The 18,927-nt window shown below is 38.0% G+C and overlaps 3 protein-coding genes across 3 annotated transcripts; 2 read left to right on the top strand and 1 right to left on the bottom strand.

Annotated features, from left to right (window-relative positions):
- The first annotated feature begins 1,171 nt into the window (after positions 1-1,171).
- LOC123576047 (keratin-associated protein 6-2-like) lies at positions 1,172-3,955 on the top strand. The gene is made up of 2 exons (XM_045437079.1): positions 1,172-1,215; positions 3,282-3,955. Exons 1-2 carry the CDS (start codon positions 1,172-1,174, stop codon positions 3,619-3,621), a joined length of 384 nt encoding a protein of 127 aa, XP_045293035.1. The 3' UTR covers positions 3,622-3,955.
- A 6,150-nt stretch (positions 3,956-10,105) lies between these two features.
- Positions 10,106-10,569, bottom strand: LOC123610657 (keratin-associated protein 20-2-like). The gene has a single exon (XM_045501531.1). The coding sequence runs from the start codon at positions 10,530-10,532 to the stop codon at positions 10,386-10,388; it is 147 nt and encodes a 48-aa protein (XP_045357487.1). The 5' UTR covers positions 10,533-10,569; the 3' UTR covers positions 10,106-10,385.
- Positions 10,570-15,789: 5,220 nt separating this feature from the next.
- LOC123576049 (keratin-associated protein 6-1-like) lies at positions 15,790-16,038 on the top strand. Its single transcript, XM_045437081.1, has one exon. It carries the CDS (start codon positions 15,790-15,792, stop codon positions 16,036-16,038), a length of 249 nt encoding a protein of 82 aa, XP_045293037.1.
- Positions 16,039-18,927: the final 2,889 nt, after the last annotated feature.

The following is an 18,927-nucleotide window of genomic DNA, read 5'->3' on the forward strand; positions in this document are numbered from 1 at the left end:
TTGGGCATATAAGAGTTTTCTGTACTATTTTGGCAACTTTCTATAGGTCTAAAGTTATTCCAAAATATGAAGTTAAAAAGAAAAGTAAAAATAATCTTTCATTTTATTGACTTGGCCGTTTACTAATTCACTTGTCAAATTTTATTAAGAACGAACTATATACTAGGCACTATTATGAGCACTGGGATGGGGCAATGAACAGGACAGACAAGGATGCTATTGTTACAGAACTTATGTTCTAGACTAAGTAGGGGCAGAAAATTCAAGATGGACAAAGATTAAGGGAGTGAATGAGATAACTGCTGATAGTGATGAGTCTATGTAAATAAGAAATCAAGATGAGCTAAAGAAAACTTCAAGAGTTATTGGTGAAGGATTACTTCAGACTGACTGGTCATGGAAAGCTTCACTGAAAGAAGCAAGAGAAAGATAAGCCATTCTCGATGTTACTTCAAGAGATCAAAGGCAGAGACTTTAAGGTGGAAACAAGCTAGGGCCATTTGAAGAGCTGAGAAACCACTGTGATCTATATATTGTAATGGAGAGGAATCATATGAGCTCATAGATATAGTCAAGGCTCTGAGATGCAGGGCCATGTCGGCTGTATTTGCTAAGCTTCGGGGTTGCTAGGTGTAGCAAATAAATATTGAAATTAAAATTTAACTGCATGCCTGGTAGGTACTCAAGCCATGCTAATGTGGGTAGTAGACTGAAGGATTACCATCAAGGAGGGCCATGATCTGATCTGTGCCACGCATGCTTTGAGACATAAAAGGAAAGAATGAAAAAGTCTGGGTGGTATAAATAATCATCAACTTAATTTTGTCATTGTTAAATTTCTAATGATGATTAATCTATGAAGATATATACATTTGTATATTAAGATTAGAAGTATATGAAATATTATATATAATACACCTGCAATGAGATTGGAAATATAAATAGACACTGATTGGAGAAGAGAATGTATACAAAGTGATCCATCTAACAAGAGTTTGGGTAGAGACCAGAGACCATAAGTGGGGCAAATACCTAGCAAGACATTCTCACATTTGAGGGTAAAATCTGAGATGTAAAAAGACAGGACACTTAGAAGAAGCAGTTACTGAGGTTGGGATTAAACCAAGTGTGCCTGGTAGGTTGAAGGTGAAGGTTGGAGAGCCTTTCAGGAATGAAGACAGAAGTTGGTGAATCTGAACGCTGCTCAGAGGCTGAGTAAAATAAAGACTTGACCTCTAGATTTGGCAGGACTGCGGTCTTGACCTCAGTAAGAGCAGTCTCAGAAGCATATTGGAGATGAAATATCGAAACACAGGACCAGAGCGATAAAGGTTCTCAGAACACTGCCATGGAAATACAGTTGTGAAGTTTTGTTATGAGGCAGGATATAGAAATGGGGATTACTCAGAAGAGTACTAATTTATGATAATAGAACATATTGAGAATGGAGTATATTTAGGACAACACACCAGAAAAGATAGAAAAAAAGAAAAAGGCAAGTGCGAAGCTTTCATTGCTATTATCAGAGGGAATAACTTAATTTTTCAGGAGAACCACATTAATTTTAGGAAGTAAATTCTAGAGAGATAAATGTCTAGCAAATGTTGTTACAGATATCATTTGCACAAAATGCAATGTAGTCGATATCCTTTTAAATCAAATACAAAAACCTTAAGTATAGTTTTTTTTAATTTTTTAATTAATTGATGCAATTCATGTTTACCAAATTTAGGCAATGTTTTAAGAGTGTAAGTATCTTTGAAGAACAATAAAAATCATGCTATTTCCACTATTTTTTCTTAAAAACTAATTGTTTGCTAAGGCTCTGAACTCTGAGAGTCGAGTTTATTGCTATTTACTACGTGGGAAATTTGAATGTCATGTGGTGAAGATGTCCTACACCTATATGTTGGTCCAGCCGATAGTGACTAAAATGTCACAATAATGTGACACTTTACAAAAAATACACCTACCAAGAAATGCACCTGGAAAGTACATTCAAAAACATGATCACTGAATGTGATGAATGTGTTGCTGTGATCATTAGTATGAAACAACTTTTTGTTTAAGAGGCTATTTTTTTTGACTCATTTGAAGTAGTTACCACGTAAGACAAATTGAATAATTTGGAAAACTCTGTGTCGTTATTCTGATGATCTCCAGAGAGAGTTGATGAAAATGCAGAAGGTGTCTAACTTCTTGAACATCTTCATGGTGATATAAAGCAGCCCCAATTCCATTCTACAAACCCTGCCTAACATTACTTGAGAGAATAGATAAAATGGTATTTTGCCTAAGAACTATAACCGAATATCAGAAATCAATGTGACTACATAGATAATACTGCCTTCCCACATGCATTTTTCTCAAATACACAGCAGTACATTTTTTAACTCTAATATAAAACTCCCCTCCACTTTTCTTTGGCATCACTTTAAGATGAGCTATCACACTATTTGAATGAAGATAGTTATAATTCAAGTGTTATACAAGAGGGCTCAGCATGTCGGGTCACAAAGCATACTGTTTTGAGAAAGAAACAGTTCTCTGTCTAAATTTATTAACAAAAATGCATGATGCTAAGCTTATTGGACAGTTACTTAGAATAGTAACTAATGATAGCATATGTAATTAGGACAAAAAAAAGAAATGTAAAAATTGGATTCCGCCAGAATAACTTGCATTGTCTTGTCCTTCAATAGAAGTTGGACATAAATGAGAATAAAACTCATTGGTATAAGTGCAAAAGTAGAAGATATTTTGTTCAGACCTGTTTCCCTTGAAATTTTAATGAGTTAAATTATTATCAACATTATGAGCATGAAAGATGCATTACGTTTTCAATATAGAAAAAGCCACTAAATCCCTGAAGAAATTAATTATTTGGATCAAAAGAGAAGAAAAACTCATGAATGAAAAGACATGCTATTCTCTGTGAAATGTTTTACAATAATATAATTATTCGGGGTCCAAGACCTTAGCAAATGTATTCTTTCTTGAAATAAAGGATGATTATAGGAGGTTAAAGTGAAGGTCTAATTTGGGGTAGGACTGTGTAGATGTGACTGAGTGCCTCCCCTCATTCAAGTTCTAAACTGGATACATGAAGCCCGGACAAAGCAAATCACCGTAATACCTCTGAAGCTTTATCTTATGTTTGAAGAACAACAAACTAACCCAATTAGTCATAAAATTAGCCAATGACATGACACATGTAGTGGGCGACACCCACATCGAGAGCATATAAAAGGTCTCTGCAGGAAGAAATGTTCACAGTGAAGTGACACTTCTCCTCGCCTTCTCTACCCAAGCACAACCTCAACAGCCAACACCATGTGTGGAAGCTACTACGGAAACTCTTATGGAGGCTGCGGCTATGGAGGCTGTGGCTATGGAGGCTGCGGCTATGGAGGCTGCGGCTATGGAGGCTGTGGCTACGGAGGCTGTGGCTATGGAGGCTGTGGCTACGGAGGCTGTGGCTATGGAGGCTGCGGCTATGGAGGCTGCGGCTATGGAAGCTCTGGCTACAAAGGCTGTGGCTACAGAAGCTGTGGCTATGGAGGCTGTGGCTACAGAGGCCTGGGCTGTGGCTATGGCTGTGGCTCTGGCTGTGGCTACTAGTAACGAGGGCACCGTGGGGGACTCTCACCCTCTACACCTGGACGTGGCATTCACCAATTCTGAGCCTCACACTGTTGGGTGCTGATTATCCTACATCACAGGTTTTAGACACCACTTTTCTGAAGAGTTGAACTCTGGTTCTCTCTACGTCTGAATGACAAGTCCTTCCTTTCTTGAATATAACCCGTGAAAAGTAGAAGAATGTGAAAATTATCCTCTGAGCTCCTGTGTGGTGTTTCATCCGGATGAGGCTGTCATAGTTCCTGTCTTTTGATTTTCATACTGAATATTTTTCTCCATTTCTCTAATAAACTTCTTCAATTTGGCATAACAATCCTGGTTTTCTTATTTAATATTAATAGTTATCTTTTTGGCTTGTGAAAAATTATTTGTATTAAAGGAAACAATAGCCTTCTTTAGGGGATATCTTCTTTTTATATTTCTAATTCCGTTGCCATACCAAGTCCTTGATTTGTGATATGAAGAAAGTAACAATCTTTGTAATGGTCAGTTTTCTTCTCTGGTTAAACAGTAATAATGTGTGACTCTGGGCTATTGTTAAGATAAACAAGACAATATTTGCCAATTTAGTTAAGCAGTACTATATATTCCATGTACTTTTACATCAAAATTTCATCTATGTGAAATTCCTTACAAGATTTGAATTTTGATGCATGATTCCAATATCTAGTCTTTGGTTGGGGCATATTTAAGCAACAAGTGTTTCTTACGCTTGTTCCACTCAAGAGTAAAGTGGTTCAAATCCACCCCAGCCTGTTTCCAGCTAACAAGTCTTGTTATGGTTTAAAAAATAGTTCTTAAAAGATTATGCTATTTCTAAAACCCATTATGTATTTATGTTTAAAGCTGTTTCATGGCATCCCCCATGAAAACAGGATACTTGTTTATCCTGAGTTGTTTCTTTCCCATCATTTGTGTGGTTTCACAGTTGTAGCTGTAGTTATTTTCCTTTCCCACGTGTGTGTGTGTGTGTGTGTGTGTGTGTGTGTGACTCATATGTCTGTAAACTTGTCAATTATTTTTTCTTGAAATGTGATTTCTAAATCTTGGACACGAATGAGTTTAAGTGTTGTGCTTAGTTTAAGGTCATGGATATGCCCCAGTTCACAGGTTGATAGCTTCACACTTTGAAATTATTGACCTTGCAAGAAGGAATTAAGATAACTGGAAATATCATATCCCCAAAGAGACCATATTTTCCCCAAAGTATACCTATGTGAGGACTTGTCTTTCCTATTTATTCTTGAAGCTTAGAATTTTTGTTTAGTATTGAGTAAAAATTAGCCAATCCATGCTTACACATCGAAAGAAATAGTAGATTTTACAACTATTTTAACTTGCTTGGTAAGTCAAAACAGTTGGAGACAAGCAATGCCTTTGATGTAGCTCATGAGCGAAGATTGTTGGTTATGATGTTCCAAGATCTCCGCCCAACATACGTTTTAATGTCACCTAGAATTAATTAACATTCTTAGTAGCTCTAACATATTGAATCTGATGTTAAATTTTACCATTATCATCCCCAAAGAAACATCCATTTTTGTGCTCATATTGGTTGGTTTGTGTCTTCAAAGTCTTCAAATTATGAATATCTCTAATTGAAACTGAATTATATAGGCATCTTTTACACATTACCCTATTCCTTATCCGTGTCTCTCTTTCTCTAGAGTGACAAACCTCCACCCCAACAATGCTGTGTTTACCCTATCCAACGATATACACAAAATATTTCCTAAATTACCACCCTAAAATGTAAAACATAGGTCTCATGACATTTGAAAAATTATGGAACCCCTTGGAAATTGGTATTCTTACCTAAATGTGAGGTATAACGGTAGAACCAGTCTTCTCAGATCGCTATGAAATGTTAACTTTTTGCTGTCTCATGCATGGTTTATTTTCTGAATTCTTTGCATATAAAAGAGTAATTTTCTGTCAAGCTTATTCTGCGCTGCTTCTGTAATTCATATGCCAAAGCTCTGTATATATTTATATTTATAATATATATTTATAATCTAAATAATAATAATAATAATAATGTAGCAGTTTTTAGCTGTTTATCATAGGACAATCACTTGCCAAGTCCTTTATGCATATCATCCCACAGAAGTGCCAGAACAACTCTACAATGTGTTAAAATTACCCTGCTTTACAGCTGAATAAAAGAGCAATGAGTTCACTCACTTTCTCACGGGCAGTTTTAATGTGGCAAAGGAATGTTTTATAACCACTTGTTTGTTTTCTCTGTGAGTGTGAATATAAATTTCTATTGGTTTGTCCTGCTTACATAATTGCCAGGATTTTTTCCCCCCACTAAATGCAAAAGAAAGATAAGTTGAGTTACTAGTAGCATTTATTATTAACTAATATTAAATTAGTGTATAATGTGATGACCAAGTTTGTTTTCTAACGCTTCTTCCCCATTAAAAAGTCTTCCATTACATTCTTCCTTCCTCCTTTATTCTCTTCCTGCCACTTTGGTTATGAAATTCCAAGTCTCCTTTGCTAGTCATCTAGAATCTTTGACGTATATGTCTTACTCTACTTGGCACAATTGTTGTCTTTTTCTGCTTTTGCTCCAAATTTTAGGAGAGTCTTTCAGTCCTTCCCCCCATCTCAGCTTATGTTAAATTTTCTACCTCCAGTAAATTTAGTACATTTTTCATGACAAATATATGTTTCTTCCCTTTATATTTTGCTGTTTGCTTGTATACTTGTAATAGCATCATCTATGCCATGTGTCCTAAACATTATGAATTTTCGAATAAAAAAAATATGTTAAAGGGTTCTCCCTTATTTTGCAATAGCACTTTGACAGATGGGCTTATTCCAAGCCCTTAGATAGATTCTTTGATTTTTGCAACTTTTTTTTTTTTTTAAAGAGAGAGAGAGAGAGAGAGAGAGAGAATGTGAGCAGGGGAGAGGGGCAGAGGGAGAGAGTCAAAGAACCTCAATCAGGCTCCACACCGAGCATGGAGCCTGATGCAGGGCTCACTCTCACCACCCTGAGATCACAACTTGAACTGAAATCAAGACTTGGATATTTAACCGACTAAGCCACCTAAGCATCCCCCAACTAATTTCTTTCTCAATGGATATATATCCAATATCTCTTTTTTAAAAATGTTTTTTATTTATTTTTGAGAGAGAGAGAGAGAGAGAAGGGCAGGGCAGGAGCAAAGAGAGAGGGAGACACAGAATCTGAAGCAGGCTCCAGGATCTGAACTGTCAACATAGAGCCCGGCATGGGTCTCAAACTCACGAACAGTGAGATCATGACCTGAGCCAAAGTCGGACACTCAACTGACTGAGCCACCCCAGATGCCCCGATATCCAATCTCTTTTTTAGGGAACTTTGGAATTTACCAGGGCAACTGAAGTCTAGGAAAAGAGAATATCTAAATTGTTAGAATGCTATTGTCATAGGGTCTGAGCTCACGTTTATGTAGGGACCCTAAGTACAAGAATTGTCTCTATTAAGCTGGAGGCACACAAAGACCAGATGTCAGTCAGAGTTCTGATCCAAATCTGTCTCACCATGGGATTAATGGTTCCGTAAACCCATTTCACAGTAATTTCGGCAGTCTTGTGGGCATAAATAGCATGGATATACATAGAAGCTATGTTCCCTCACCAGTATAGTGGGAATGTTCGAATGGAAGACCCTGAAAAAATATATATAAAGAGAGAAAGGAGGATTTATGATAGGCATTATCTCACAGAATTATGGAGGCTGAAAAGTCTCACAATTTGCTATCTACAAGCTGGGGAACTGGGAAAGCCAGTGGAATGTGAGTCCAAAGGCCTCGAGAACCAGAAGCACCAATGTCTGAAGGCAGACGATGGGCATCCTGGGTCAGGCAGAGAGCAAATTCACCCTTTCTCTCCCTTTTTGTTCTATTTATGCCCTCAGCAGATTGGATGATGCCCACTCACCTTGGTGAGGGTGACTGACCTTCCCAATTTAGTTTATGAACTCAAATGCTAATCTCATCTAGGAACATCCTCACAGACACATCCAGAAATAATGTTGTATCAACTATCTGGGCATCCATTAGCCCAGTCAAGTTAACACATAAAATTAACCATCACAGCATAGAATGACAGGGATTATTGCCACCATTAAAGACTTATAGGATGTAGGAATAGTGATACCCATCACATACACACTTGATTCATTATTGTTCCTCCTGCAAAATTCAGTTTTTGGCAAACCCCCATGTGCGAGTTGTAGCACAGATGGCTAGGTTTCTGGAGCAAGGCCATATTGTGGCAGAATATATTCACAGCGCAAAAAGAAGCTCCTGGCATACTAATGGACCCAAGCAGAGACTGAACATCTGTCACTATGCAACATCAAATGACGATGTGTGCTGACCTTCATGACTGGGTACTCTCAGACCCACCAAGTCATAAATTTTGGCAGACTTAGCGGCAGGAGTCTGCTGTTAAGTGGTAATATAGATTCAGAGTCAGTTAGAGCAGGTGCAAAGGGCATGAATGAGTTGCACGTGTTCCCTGCCTAAAGACTTAGGGGGCCTAAAGCCTACCTGTAGCACTGAAGTCTTTCTATCAGTTCACTGCTATAGCCCTACGGGGGTGTTCAATTGACTAAATGGCAGAGCAAGAATACATTCAGGCCTGGTTCATGTTTGGGTCTTCTCAATATGTTGGAATTAGCCTGAAAATGGACTGCTGTTGCATTCAGAATTACTCTGAGAAAGAATAGTAAGGTAAAATGTTCCCAGGAGACAGAGCTTTCTAGAAGTATACCCAATCATGAAATTTACGTGGAGAGAGATGTGGTCTGAGGTAAGAACATACAAGGACATTTGGACAGTTATTAATAGTTTGGTTCGTTGTTCAGGGGTCAGAAAGAGTATGATTAAACAGAGATCTGGGGAGGAATTGTACAGATGGACATATTGGAGTGGATACAAATTAAGTAGATTTTTGAGCTTGATGTCAGTTTTCACCATAGTGCATCCACAACAGAGAACGTACAAAACAATCAGGTGGACAGTGACTCAGCCAGGAAATGTCTAACAGCTTCTGTCATCTGTAATACCAACATATGTGCAATGGGCCCAAGAATAGAATAGCCAAAGTAGAACTATTTCTTCTTTTACAAAGCTGATATAGCTGATATTGGAATTGAATATCCAATCTGAAAGCATCAAAGGGTTTTTCTGAGCCCTTAATGTGGTACCATACTTAGAGGATTCCAACCAGCTCTTTCTGGCAAGTTGATTTTATCAGGCGCCTTCCATATAGTTGGAAGTTGCTATTTAATAAGAATGATAGATATTCTGGGTATGGGTTTGTCTCAGCTGCCCACAGCGACATGATCATCACCAGTATCTGAGACATGTGGTGGCTTATTTATCATCACAGAATTCTGCACAACATTGCTTTGGACTGAGACAGTCTCTGAGAAGAAAGTGAAATAATGCACCCATTGCTATGAGATCTATTCATCTTAGCACATACCACATCAGCCCGCTGAAATGGCTTCTTAAAATGCTGCGAATGAATGTGCTAAGGATTATAGTTTGTGAGATTTGGTATTGTCTTTACAATAGAGAAATATATTTTTAACCAATGCTACCCCGTCCCCAATATCTAGAATATATTGGTCTGAAAAAAACACCTGTTAGGTAAAATTGCTCTCTTTCACCATGACTCCCTGGGACCCACTAGTTAATGAATTAATATAGAGTTTTTGCCTACCTGATAATCGTGGGCTCCACCTACCAGTAGACAGAGAAATTAATTACAGTGTTGATTATTATGAAGAGATATAGTTCTGCTCTATAGTGGGAGTTTGAATGTCCATGGCAGAAACTCACAGGATCTACTGGGGTTGCTTCTATTCCCAAAGGACTGCTGTACACGGGCACAAGACCTGAGGGGTCAGGCTTCTCAGGATAAAGTTTTAGCTACCAAGACCAGCAGAGGTTCCAGAAAACTCTGAAGGCAATGGAGAATAGGTAATAAAGAACAGAGACAATGAATGTCGATTACTGCTTAGAAAGCAGTTTGGAGCTGAAAGGAGACTTTGGCTGGTCCGACCAATCTTTTTGCTGTTCTTTAATAGTGTTTTGTTTTTCAGAATTCATGACTGGCTATTGTCTTTAAGGAGTGGTGACAGAAAAACTTGAACATAACATGAGATACGCCTGCACCTGAATGATGTAAAGAATAAACTCTAGATGATGCTTGAGGGTGCTTCATCAGTGCCTCATTCATCATTTCACTCACGCTGATGGCTTCCTAGTGCAAGCCATTGCAGTTCTCAGAATGAAGTCTTTGTCCTTTCAAGTGCCAATGAAGTCACGTCTTTGGAGCAGACTTTAGCTGGTAGAAAAATAGCAGCTATACAGCCACACACACACACGCACGCGCACGCACACATTCTTATGCTCAGAAATGATGAAGATAAATAAATGTATGTAAACAAATATATGGCATACTTGCAAATGAGCTTTTATTTAATGAAAAATAAAACCGGAATTTTCCCAAATAAATATTAAGATTGGATTTGTGCACACATATAGAAACGAACGGATATTTTTTCCGACAAAATCATTGGATAGTCTAGATAATGAATTGATTGGTGACTCTTTTATCACAGGTGGCCTAGGATTTAGATATTAGTGTTAGAAGAGAAAATAACACTAATATAATAAACAATCCTTATATAATAACAAGAACTATCCAAGGTATCAGAAGTCTAGAATACTTCAATAGAAGCCGGAGCACCAGTATCTTCCAAAGCAGCATGGACGGTGGCAGGCATAACCATAGCCACCATAGCCACAGCCGTAGCCACAACCCAGGCCACCATAGCCATAGCCCAGGCCGCCATAATAGTTGCCGTAATAGCACATGGTGTCAGGAGCAGAGGGTTCAGTTGAGGAGCAGAATCAGTTCCTCGAGTTTGAATTTCATAATCTGCGCAGGGCCTTTTATACAACCTGAGTGGTATGTGGGAAAACCACAGGCAGAACTGACTCATTTCCAAACAAATGACATTAAAAAAAATCTGAAGAATTCCTTATAACCAATATATTGGGGACTCTATTGCTGTAGTATCATGTGCCTTTAAAACAAAACTTGTTTCCTATTTACACAGTGTTTGCTTACTTGAGAACCCAGCTTCTAAGAGATCTTATGAGCAAGGCTATAATGTTTATTTGATTTGAAAAAATATTTGAAGGGTTTTTTTTTCTTTTTTAATGTTTATTTTTGAGAGAGAGAGAGAGAGAGAGAGAGAGTGCACAAGCAGGGGAGGGGCAGAGAGAGAGGGAGACACAGAATCTGAAGCAGGCTCCAGGCTCTGAGCTGTCCAGACAGAGCCCGATGTGGGGCTCAAACTCACAACCCTTGAGATCATGACCTGAGCCCAAGTTGGATGCTTAACCGACTGAGCCACCCAGGCACCCTCAATTTGAAAATTTTTAAGTTTTTATTTAAATTCCAGTTAGTTAACAGACAGTGTAATATTAGTTTCAGGTGTACAAGATAGTAATTCAACACTTCTATACAGCATCCGGTGCTCATCACAATTGTGCTCCTTAATCCCAATCACCTATTGCATCCACCTCCCCTCTGGTAACCATAGATTTGATTTTTAAAAGGTAAGATAGGTAGTTCCTTTTTTTAAAGTTATTTAGGGAAAATTGACGAATATAATGGTATACATTTAAAGTGTACAACGTGATGCTTCGATACACATATTCATTGTGGAATAATTACCATGATCAGGATAACTAGCATGTTTACATGTCTGTCATCTTACATCATTAACTCTTTGTGTGTGTGTGTGTGTGTGTGTGTGTGTGGTAATGAAACTGCTGTAGAAATGTAAAGATAGATGGAAATTAAGATGGACACCCTAGTGTTTCAGCAAGACTTGACTTTAAAGTAAACAAATTTTTCTCTTCTTTTCTTGAAACCCCCTTCTCTCTCACTTGTTTTTCTGTAGAATCCTCTCTTCCAGGACCTCGGTATCCATATTGGCAACCGGCTGACCTCAGTGAACACTTAGGAACAACACTCAGCCAGTACCAGCGCTGGTCATGAGACCACCTTGAAGGGATAAGGAAAGTGACTGGTAGGACTACCAGATTCCTATCAAAACCACTCAGGTCCTGTATTTTCCTATAAAACCCCTCAGCCTTTTACCCCAGGTGGATCTGCGATTTTGAAGGCATTAGCCTGCTGCAACATCATTTGCCTGGTAAGGTAATACAACAATCATTCCTCTTAATCCCTAAACCCTGTCTTCATGTTATATGTTGGCTCTGGAACACATAGGTCGGTTTTCATAAACAGTAAGAGTGCGTGAGATCTCTCAACAACATTCAAGCATGCAACTGTTGTGAACGGCAGTCACCATGCTGTATGTCAGCTCCTCAGAACTTACTCTTACAACTGAGAATTTATACTCTGACCTACATCACCCCATTTTCTCCTTTGCCCCAGCCCCTAGAAAACAATGTTCTATTGTCTGTTTCTATGAAATTGCCCTTTTTTTGTTTGTTTGTTTGTTTTAGCTTCCACACGCGAGTGATACCATACAGTATTTATTTTTCTCTGTCTGGCTTATCTCCCTTAGTATAATGCCCTCCCAGTTGATCAATGTTCTCCTGAATGGCAGAAGTGCCTTCTTTTTTTATGGCTGGGTTTGTGCCATTTATCTTTATGGGACTTAGACATGGAGAGGAAATATTTATTCTACTAGAAATCTTAGTTTAGAAAGCTATTCTACTTTGTTGCTTTTTTTTTTCAGTTGTTTTTTTATTATGAACTTACTCCATGCCAGGGATTCATTTCAAGCATATGGGATGAGGAAATTAAAATGATAGATATGGTCCATATTCTCAAGGAACTTAAATTTCTCATTGTAAGGAAGACAGTCAGTGACAGACACACAATAGGCAGTTGAACTCTGAAAGAAATATATTAAATTCTGATAAGAATGACTACTTGAAAAACACAAAAACCCCAATGAGTTGAATAAGCTTATTTATTACTTGGGGGAGTTAATTTTAAACTGAGTGGTCAGAGAAGACATATCTGAAGAGATAGCACTTTAATTGATACCTGCTCAAGGTAGGATCCAAGCATTCCTGCTGCAATTTCCAGACAGGGAGGCCAACAGTACAATGGCAAGGAGGGAGAAAACTTGGTCTGAGATACTGAAGAGCCACTGTGTTTGGCATATGGAAGATGAGAAAGAAAATGGTAGAGGACAGTGTTGGAAAGAGATAGTTTATTGTAGGATATTCTAAATGCAATGGAAAGTCTATGTAGGTATGCCCCAGGGGGAGGCTATGATTTAATTTTTTCTTGAGCCATGAGATTGAGATATTGGAAGAGAATACATGCGGTGTCATAATGGGCTCTGTGTGGGGAATGTTACATTTCTGATGGCTATTTAAGATAAAAATTGAATTATCAAGTGGACAGTTGAGTGGACATCGATAAAAGGGTGAAGATAAAGGACATAGAAAGGCCAAAAACAATGGTCTGAGATTTGGGTCAAAGTAGGGATCATATAATACAAAAATTTCTGAAAAAGTGAAGTTGGAGGCAAAATAAGTGAGTAGAGTGTTATCAGAATCCGAGAGAGAGAATATGTCAAGAACAAAGAGTTCAACTGACCTGAATTTTCAGAGCTTTGGTAAGATTAATACAGAGAAACAAACCATATTTAGATTTGGTAAGACATGACAGGCACGCTTTCAGTGGAGTGGTGGGTCAACAGTCTAAATGTTTGAGAGAAAAGCATACAAGACAGTAGATGCAGTATCTTAGAAATACATTCCTGAAATTTCTATGAAGAAGAATAGTGAATTAAGAAATTACCTTGGAAAACTCAAGGAGTTTTGTTGGGGAAAGATTTGTCTGTTTGCTTTGTTTTTCATGAGAGTCAATTAGCAGTAATTGTATTTCAAAGCATTGGCCAGCAACACTTAAAAAAAAACCTGGAATGTCATGGTGTGTACATAGGCAGAGCACAAAGGATTTTTAGGGCAGCGAGACTATTCTATGTGACACTACAATGGTGGCTACCTGTCATTATACATTTGTCAAAACCCATAGAATGTATAAAATCAAGAGTGAATCCCAATTTAAACTATAGACTTTGACTGTTAATAATGTCAGTGTAGGTCCATTGGTTGTAAAAAATATTCCATTCTGCTTCCAGATGTTGATAGTTATGGGACAGATGGAAACTTCCACAACCATTTTAACCAGTTACAAAACTACCCGCTACATAATTATTTTGTTAACTAATATAATTTAGTCATACACCCTTCTGGCAATGAATTTATTCAATATATAGGATTTAAGTCTAAAAAAATGACAATCACATTATTCCAACCAGCGTTCATTAAAAAATAAATTTCCATTGAAAGATAACTGATTGATGGAATCTAAAGTATGATAATTTGAAACAAGTATCTGATATAGTGAGATTTTCTAACAGTTATTATCATGGTGAAGGAGGGACTGAAATGATACATGACTGTAATGATGTGTCTAGTTTGTGGAAATACACTTATCAATAAAATAAACAGAAAATACATGAAAAATGCATGGTAAATGGATAAGTGATTGTGTTTAACCTGATTATTAGTAGAAAAACATTGCTGTGTTCTATTTAGAGGCTATTTACCCTTGGATAATTTGAATTATTTATCAAAGCGGATGAACTGAATGAATTACAAAGATCTTGGGCACTGAATTCCACAGAAGGGTTAACTGTGGTTTTCAGTCTCGAACCCTCTTTGCTACTGCATAACCCAATCTTATACTCCTTGGTTATGTTTAAAGGTTATATGAAGAGATATGTAATAACAATCTTTAGACACAGAAAATCATTGTATTGTGACCACACTGGTCACTGACTATGGATTTGTGTGTGTAATTGTACCTCCTTCCTGAATCATCCTGACGACATAAAATCTAGTTGTTTTCACATGACGACAAGATTCTCTGGGTTTTCTGTACCTCCTAATAGCCTGGATTATCATAGTGAAAACAATGAAATAAAAACATTTCAATGATTATTTAAGAGAGTTCCATGTGCCTGATTAAAAATAGGTTGCCTTTTTAACATTGTATATCTTTACAAATGAACTTTCCTTTGTACAATGGGCAAAATCAAGTATCTGAAGATAAAAAGAAATATCAGTTAGTCAGAATATTAGCTGATTATTATATATTCCCAAATGTGAACAGATCTCCCTATTGACTGGTGAGGAATTACCAAAAAAAAAAAAAAAAAAGTTTTGGGAAGCACTGACATTTCAGATAAATTTCTCAAAGTTAAAAAAATGGCCAATTGAAAATGGCAATTGATAGAAGTCTTAATAAAACAGGATTAATTATTATCACTCTTTCTGGTGGTAGGCTCTGAACAGAAATTGCAGCTCATAGGATAAACTATTTTTAGTGTCATGAAGAAGAATTAGGCATAAAAAATAAAAGAGTAATTTGTATAAGTGAAAACCCGGAAATGCAGTTGGCTCAGGCTGGCTCTCAAGACATGGGAATAAGCTGGCTCTTTGTTAAGTGTATTACAGAGATGGACGGGCATTGCAATTTTCTGTGCTGCGTCATTTCAGAGGAGGACTGACAGCGGAAACACTGAAGAGGAAGAATGTTTTGAAACAAGGTAGAGGCAAAACTCATTGGTTAAAAATGAGTGCTATTGGTTTTTGGAACGATAGGGAGAAGAATAGGGATTTTATTTTGTGCCAAGAGCAAGTCAAAATTGGCCTGCTGCAAATGCTACTTCTTGAAATGATGCCTGTTTCTTGAGGTTTAATTGAGTATTTGGTGTCATGCAGAGATTTGTATGTCTATCTGCTCTCATCGCTGACATTGAATTATTTCGAGGGAGTCCCGAGTCTCTAGATAAAAAAACAAGCTTCTTTAATGCCTCTGTGGTTTTATCTCATGGTTGAGAAACAACAAACTAATTATAGTCACAAGATTAGCCAGTGGCCTGACTTGTGTGGTGGGTCCCACTCACACGGAGGGCATATAAAAGGCCCTCTGCAGGGGAATTGTCCACAGTGAAGTGACACTTCTCGCCTTCTCTACCCAAGCACAACCTCAAGAGCCAACACCATGTGTGGCAGCTGCTATGGAAACTACTACGGAGGCTGTGGCTATGGAGGCTGTGGCTATAGAGGCTGTGGCTATGGAGGCTGTGGCTACGGAGGCCTGGGCTGTGGCTATGGCTCCTGCTATGGCTGTGGCTTCCGCAGAGTAGGCTGTGGCTGTGGCTGTGGCTACGGGTATGGCTCCCGCTCTCTCTGTGGCTGCGGCTATGGATGCGGCTCTGGCTACGGCTGTGGCTTTGGCTACTACTATTGAGGACACCATGGGAGACTTTTATCACCTGCACATGTAACTTCATGATTCACCAGCCTTGATTCCCATGCCCTTGTGTTCCCACACTAGACTGGGATAATTCTGATGTGATTTGCAGATTACCTACAGTCTGGCGGCTCCTGTCTGGATCTGAAACCCTTAGTTATTTATCCCCAACCTTTGCTTCCTAAAAAGGGAGAATGTGATTTTCATCCTGTGAACCCACTTTATCTTCTTACCGGTCACTGATCCTACCTTGATAATTCTCGTGCATGTTTCCCAGTGATCTTAATAAATTTGGCTAATCTGAAATAGAAACCTTGGTTTTCTTTCTATTTATTATAAGGAATAGAACTTATTGTATTTAACAATTTTTTTTTTGTATTTGCTTGATTCCAAGAAAGGTTGAAATTGCTTGTTTTTGCCATATATTTTTTTTGCTCTCTACCAGTTGCTCTACCAGTTCTGTTGTATCTCTGTCGCTGGGAGGTTTTAGACTAAATGACATAACATTTTTCAATTAGTTCATTTTGCTTAGCTCATGGTAAATATTCTGTGCATCTTTTTCCTGCATAAACCATCATCCGCAAAGCCTCCCTAAATCATTTTTTTTATGTTTTATTTTTAAATTATAGACAGAAACGTTCACTCCCTTGGTGTAGAGTTCTGTGATTTTGAAAAATGCATGATGTCGTGGTACAACCATCACAATCAAGATGTAAAATAGTGCCATCACACTCCCCCCCCCAAAATTTCTCATGCTTTGTTTTCTTTGTGGTTTCAAGTTTTTATTTAAATTCCAGTTAGTTAACATACAGTGTAATATTGGTTTCGGGAGTGGAACTTAGCAATTCATCACTTACATATAAAACCCAGTGCTCATCACAAGTGTCGTGCTTAATGCTCAACACCCATTTAGCTCATGCCCCTGCCCACCTCCCCTCCAGCAACCCTCAATGTATTCTCTGAAGTTAAGAGTCTGTTTTACAGTTTGCCTCTCTCTCTTCCTCCCCCACCTCTGGCCATGTTCATCTGTTTCGTTTCTTAAATTCCACATATGAGTGAAATCGTATGGTATTTGTCTTTCTCTGACTGACATTCCCCTTGGCATAATACACTCTAGCTCCACCTACAGCGTTGCAAATGGCAAGAAAAGATGCTCAATTCATCATCAGGGAAATACAAATCAAAACTACAATGAGATATCACCTCACACCTAGAATTAACAGAACAGGAAACAACAGATGTTGGTGAGGATGTGGAGAAAGGGGAACCCTCTCATACTCTTGGTGGGAATGCAAACTGGTGCAGCCACTCTGGAAAATAGTAGGGAGGTCCCTCATGCTTTTTCAAAACCTCTTTGCAATCAAGCCCTCCTCACACTCCTAAACCCTATAAATAATGGATTGTTCAATCTATCTACACCTTTGCCTTTTCCAGGTCATATTGTGTTGGGGGGTCCTCAAGATCATGCCCAGTCTTGGGGATTTGCTAGAAAGACTCATGGGCTCAGCATAGAATTGTGCTCTTGGTGAAGATTTATTATAGCAAAGTATGTCATGATACATAGCTAGATAATAAGGGGAAGGGACCCAAGCAGATTCTGGAGGTATCCTTGTGAAGACCTTCTTATTCCTTCTCGCTCTAGGAGGGGCCACACAGAACTTACTCTTCCCCCAGCAACAGAAATGAAGCAATCCATGGGTGTTATTTCTTCTCAAGGAAGCCCAAAATTTTAACTGAGAACAGATCAAAAAGGCTCCAGACTCCCACAAGGAAAACACTAGTTCATCAAAAACCACATTGTTTATACAAAAAATCTAGGCACAGTGAGTCTTGCTTATCAGTTAGGGAATGGTGGGAACACTTCTGACATCCAATTTCCTGGATTTGGTATCAGGGTAATGCTGATTTCATAAAATAACTGAGAAATATTCCCTCCCCTCCTACTTTTTTAATTTTTTCTTCTCTCTTTCTTTTCTGGAGAGATTCCATATGGCTTGCATTGTTTCTTCCTTTCATGTTTAGTGGAATTTACCAGGGAAATTATATGAACTGTGAGTTTTCTTTTTTGGAAAGATTTTAATCACAAAATGTAGTTTCCCACGAGTCATTTGACCCTTCAAATATATATTTCCCTTTGAGCAAGTTTTTGGCAATGTCCTGCCTTTTAAGGAACAGATCCATTTCACCTAAGTTGTTGAATTTATGAACATGATATTGTTCCCTGTGTCCTCTTATTGTTTTTGATATGATTATAGGGTCTGTAGTGATGTCCCTATTTTATTGCTACTCCTGGTATATGTATCTTCTTTTTTTCTTTTTTTCTTTGTGAGTCTTGCTACACGTTTATCTCTTTTTTTTTTTTTTTTTTTTTTTTTTTTTTTTGAGAGACAATGAAGGCATGCCTGAATGAGTTGGGGAAGGGCAGAGGGAGAGGAAGGGAGAGACTCCCAAGCAGGCTCCATGCTCAGCACAGAGCCAGATGTAGGGCTTGATCTCATGACTGTGAGATCATGACCTGAGCTGAATTCAAGAATCACACACTCAACTGACTGAGCCACCCAGGCACCCCAGGTTTATCAATTTGATTGAAATGTTCAGAGTTGGTGTTTGGTTTCATTTATTTTCTCTATCTTCTGTCTTAAATTATATTAATTCCAGCTGTTAGTTCTATTATTCCCCCTTCCTTTTTTCGTACTTTCTACTAATTATTTTGGAGGAATCTTGGAATACTGATTTGAGAACTTTCTTAATTTTCAATATAAAAATTGACTGCTATAAATTTCCCTTTAAGCACTGCTTTATTTACATCTCACAAATTTTGATACCCTCTATTTTAATTTTCATTTAATTCAAATATTTTTAACATCCCTGTAAATTTTCTCTTAG

This window comes from Leopardus geoffroyi, chromosome C2, assembly GCF_018350155.1.
Source record: "Leopardus geoffroyi isolate Oge1 chromosome C2, O.geoffroyi_Oge1_pat1.0, whole genome shotgun sequence".
Lineage (NCBI taxonomy): Eukaryota > Metazoa > Chordata > Mammalia > Carnivora > Felidae > Leopardus > Leopardus geoffroyi.